The sequence below is a fragment of the Volvox carteri genome (genome assembly GCF_000143455.1).
Source record: "Volvox carteri f. nagariensis unplaced genomic scaffold VOLCAscaffold_265, whole genome shotgun sequence".
In the NCBI taxonomy this organism is placed as follows: domain Eukaryota; kingdom Viridiplantae; phylum Chlorophyta; class Chlorophyceae; order Chlamydomonadales; family Volvocaceae; genus Volvox; species Volvox carteri.
Genome location: NW_003307798.1, coordinates 10,611 through 15,579, shown reverse-complemented (window position 1 = coordinate 15,579; position 4,969 = coordinate 10,611). Strand labels below are relative to the sequence as shown.

The following is a 4,969-nucleotide window of genomic DNA, read 5'->3' as shown; positions in this document are numbered from 1 at the left end:
GCAGTGAAACACACACGCCCCCCTCCCCCAACCAGCCCCAGCCACCCTCCATAGCATCAGGAACAAGAAAGAGGGCAACGGGTAACGAATCCACAAGGAAAAACAACCCTGGCACAGATGTGCCCCACAACTACCTGCCTGCATCAAACAAATCTGCCGTACTCCGATAGCCATATCGGAGTACAACAGTGTTTTGATGCCCCACATAAAACACATAAGAGCCCCGAGCCTCCCTCCCATCTTACCTCCATTCCCGGCTGGACGTCGGCCCCATCTTCCGAGGTCTGCGGCACGTGCAGGACGTGGATGGGAACATGAGAATTAGGGCAGGCACGTCGATGACGGCTGCGAAACACACACGCCCCCCTCCCCCAACCAGCCCCAGCCACCCTCCATAGCGTCAGGAACAAAAAGTAGGGCAACGGGTAACAAATCCACAAAGAAAAACAACCCTGGCACAGCTGTGCCCCACAACTACCTGCCTACATCAAACAAATCTGCCGTACTCCGATAGCCATATCGGAGTACGACAGTGTTTTGATGCCCCACATAAAACATATAACAGCCCCGACCCTCCCTCCCATCTTACCTCTCCAAGCGAGCCCAATTCCTCCTCACGGTGGCCACCCGCCTCCATTCCCGGCTGGACGTCAGCCAAGGATAACTAAAGCTAGTTCAGCGACAGTGAGTGGCGGTGAGTTCTATTTTAACGTTGCTACAAGGCATACTAAAATATAACACAAATCCCTTATCCCAATGGAAGCTGTTCCGAATTCCTTCTCACTTGAAGCGGTTCCGATTAGCAACAATACTTGGCCCATATCGTGCTCGACTGAGTTGGGAGTTATGGCTACATGCTTTGGTCTTTCGTAATGAAGATATTTTTTCGATGGAGAGGACATTGAAGCCATAATAGCCAAAGCCGTACATGAGCGGTTATGTCAGCCAATGGCATGGAAACCTCGTCGGTTGTAATTTTATTCAGTAAACCTGACACGGTTTTAAATGATTTCAGCCGACTTTCGGATATTGTGGCATGGACCCACTACGTTGGCGGACCTGGTCGACCATGTCGATCGGCGTCGGCCTCGGGTAACCTTGCCTATGTACTTATTTGTTCATGAACTATATTCTACTTTGTGCTTGAACAATTGGCGTTCCTTTGGGCCATGACCATGACTACCAATGGTCATATTACATCGGAGCACCAATACAGGTGGCAAACACCTAAACTAACCTAAACCTCACTGATGATGCATTCACCAGTTATATTCATGCTTCCCAATGTGCTTTCGGGGCTGCACGTCAAAAATAACCTCGTCCAGACCACTGTCCCGTAGCTGCTGAGCCTTGGGCGCTACACGTCTCTGGACTGCCAAATGGCCGTAGGTAGAGAGCAAATCATAAGGACAAATAATGCCTTCCTACACTCATATTTGATGGCAAACATGTTAACTAACCTCGTCATAACATTTCACACACTCAGCGCGCATATCTGTGCCTAATTATGGCACTTTCAAGGTTGCACATTTATCAAGCTTCTAGCTGGCGAGTAACCTGTCCAGACAACTGCCCCGTAGCTACCGAGCCTGACGAGTTACACGTCTCCGGACTGCCATAGGGTATGTACTACATGCAATTAGGGTTTTAAGGTTTTGTGGGGACACCGACTTCACACGGACTTCACACTCCTTCACACTGCTGTGACTCCCTCCTCACAGGCATGCTCCCCATGGCCAGTAGACCACCAGCTTCGGGCCTCCCACCCACAGCAGCTGCATCTGGTTATAGTGAGTGATCTGTGGAGCCGGTAAGGAGTAGACTTGATGCTTGTGGTTGATCTGGCAGATTCTATTGGATTCTGATGGTGGCCGCCCAATCCCGCAAAGCCACTGACTTTGCAGAAGCTGGCGTGGATGCAATGGATGAGGGTTCACCAAAACATGGGGGAAGTTAGGGACTGAAACCCACAATCTCCATCCTGGACATAAAACTGGAGGACGATGCCTTATAATTATCCATTAAGCCACACGACCACTGCCATAGCACATGAAAAACACCCAACACCTCATTCTGGCTGCTAGGCATGTGAGGAGTGAGTGGGCACAGCCCATCCCACAATCACGTGTACATCACCTAGGCATGCATGGGGCCATGGGCATGTTTTGCTGGGCACACAGGTATTTAGGCATGGCTGGGCGGTTGTTGGGGCAAGGATCTTATTCTCAATATTTATGGGTGCTAACCATGCCCTAATACAGGTTGGCAATCTTCACTCATTCACCCATCTCCCTGCTGTGTACTTATGTCTTTGCGTCTATTATGGCGCAGGACAGAGCACTTTACAGTTCAATATGCCAGAGCATTCATCCCTTCCTGCCTGGGTGTTATTGGCATGTGGCAAAGCACACATTACCTCGGACATGCACCTGGACCTGCTACCAACACACATGTGCTTCAGGCATATGGAACAACAAACTAGGTGGATAGAGCACATCCAATAATCAAGGCAATGCTGAGAAGCCAGCGGCCCACTGTACAATGCTACAAAACATGCATGTTTTTGTGCACCAGTCGAGGATAAACTCGAGTCTAGTCTGCGGCAAAGGACCCATATATGCAACCACGACACCACTGGTGCTCCCTCAGACAAACCTATTACGGGCACCAGAGAGGCATACCCATATACCTAGGTATATAGAACACGTGATTCTGTGCACATTGTATGTCTGCATGTGTGTAACTCTTGATATAGTTGTGTGCAGTGATGTTCACTCGAGCAGTTCCCGTGTCTTACAGAGCACCAGTGGTATAGTGGTAGCATAGGTCCTTGCCACGGACCAGACCCGACTTCGATTCTCGGCTGGTGCAGCAGTGACTCGCATGTTTTGAAGCATTCTACGGTGAACCACAAAACCTGAAGCCTCAAAATGGACGCACACCCCTTGTCAAAGTAGCCTAAGTCTCAGTGTGCTTGTGGACCAAGGCGCTTTGGACTCACAACGCCAACCAGCCAGCCTGACAGCCTGATGCATTCATCTCAACCATCATCCTCGAAAACAGCGTTCATGTCACCCCCCATACAGCAAGTGCTCGCCAAGGAGTCTCACCACCACTTGCAGAGTTCATGCCTACTCCTACGGATGAAACCCCCGATGCATGACATGTACTGGCACCTATTGGGATTGGTCTGTCCCATCCTGCCTGGGGCCGACATGGTGTGTGCACCCCCAAGCGCTCATCACTGCTGCCATGTTACTGCTCACTTCCACCACTGTCGCTGCTGCCACTGCCACTGCTGCTGCTGCTAGCTTCGCTATATTTGCCCGGGTCCTCCGAGCTGGACTCCTCCCCAGCACCAGCGGCTAGGACCTCTTCCTCACCAGCATCCGACCCACCCTCCGAGCTACCCTCCTCTGTCCGCCCCCTCCGCCCTCCCTTGCCTGCGCCACCCTTCCCCGCACCTCTGGTGGTCCCCTTGCTTGCACCCCTGCCCCAGCCTGCACCCTTGTTCCCCTTCTGCCGTTTATTTCCAACCTTGCGCCCCGACCTCGCACCCAGGTCGTCGTCATCACCGCCACCCCGCCTGCGCTTGCCAGCTGCACCCTTAGCTGCTCTTGGCACCTCGCCGACCCTCTCCTTGAACGCATTGTTGTTGTTGGTATCCTTGTCCTGTGGTGGGGGGGCAGCAACACCCAGTGCTTACGTTCAAGGTAAAATATCAGGGTAAGACCCAACAAGCTGCCCTGACATTGAAAGTTGACATAACCCATCAGCACCACTCGACCTTGTTAAACATGCTCCCCAGGTTCCAAACTGCTAGGTTTTCTACCTGGGCAACGCCCGCCTCGCCCTGCCTGGGACCCGTGCCGGTGTCCCCCCCTGCGGTTGCTGCTGCTGCGACGCCTGCTGTGCGGCCGCCACCCGTGCCACCATCCACGGCATGCGTGCCCATGGCAGCAGCCTCTCCGCCACCCACCGCCTGTTCGTGGTCCCCAGCGGCTGCCCTCGCTGCTGCACCATCACCGTCGTTAGCCGCAGTATCCACTGCCTCAGCTCCCACTGCGGCTGCCACAGCACCGTGGTCTGCAGTGATAGTTGACGGTCGCAGGATCTTGTCCAAGACCTTCTTCTGAAACTGCGTCATGAAGTTGCTGGTGGCGGTCGCCTTGCCAGGCACGGGCCCGCCGATGGCCAGGCCCTCCTGGCTGATCCCGAACAGCCTTTAAAGTAATACATTGCATTCTGCTCCTTGAACATGCTAGCTGATATCATGTTACCTCCCAGCTCAAAACTAAGCGGTATCATGTTTAGGCTCTGATGTTCATAGGAATCCCCTAAAGCACACCGGAGTTCAATACTTCCGGGAAAGTCTTGTTCCATTTTCCAGCTTATGGAACTATAGAGTTGCACTTGTTCAGGTCAAGACGGCGCGGAAGCTATTGGTCCGTCCTGTATCCTAGAGTCGTGGCTAGTGTAAACTGTATCAGGTATAACAATGGAATACAAGAACATAGACAGCGAGGCAGGTCATGATAAGACTTGGCTGATGACATGCAAGCAAGCATGCAGTCCTGAGGGCCCTGACTCGAAGTGAGGCCCACCCTGGAGTTAGTTGGTACCGCTTTCATGTACTTCCTCAAACAAACTGCTTCTCTAGTACTGTGATGTTTTATTTGTTATATTCAAGAAAACTGAACTGAACTTGCAAGGCGCCACCGCAGTTGCCGGTGCCATGAAAGCGCGACCGTCCCGGGACACAGCCTCAGGCCCAGAATTAGGCTTATAGGGTTACAGAAAACATAGCTGTAAACGGAAATAAACGAAGCCATGGAGTTTGTCCTGGACCCGCGCCATCTGCTTGCATCGCGAAAACCACGCGTCCCGCGCCGCAATGCCAGTAAAGTGTGCCATCACCACAAAACAGCAAAGCAAACACATGTTGTTAAAACAAACAACAACAGGGATA

The 4,969-nt window shown here is 52.4% G+C and overlaps 1 protein-coding gene across 1 annotated transcript; it reads right to left on the bottom strand.

Annotated features, from left to right (window-relative positions):
• Positions 1-1,259: 1,259 nt before the first annotated feature.
• VOLCADRAFT_108636 (uncharacterized protein) lies at positions 1,260-4,477 on the bottom strand (the record flags this gene model as incomplete). Its single annotated transcript, XM_002959457.1, has 3 exons — positions 3,833-4,477; positions 3,465-3,672; positions 1,260-1,372 (listed from the first exon to the last, which is right to left on the bottom strand). The coding sequence occupies exons 1-3, from the start codon at positions 4,145-4,147 to the stop codon at positions 1,260-1,262; spliced, it is 636 nt and encodes a 211-aa protein (XP_002959503.1). The 5' UTR covers positions 4,148-4,477.
• Between the last annotated feature and the right edge of the window lie 492 nt (positions 4,478-4,969).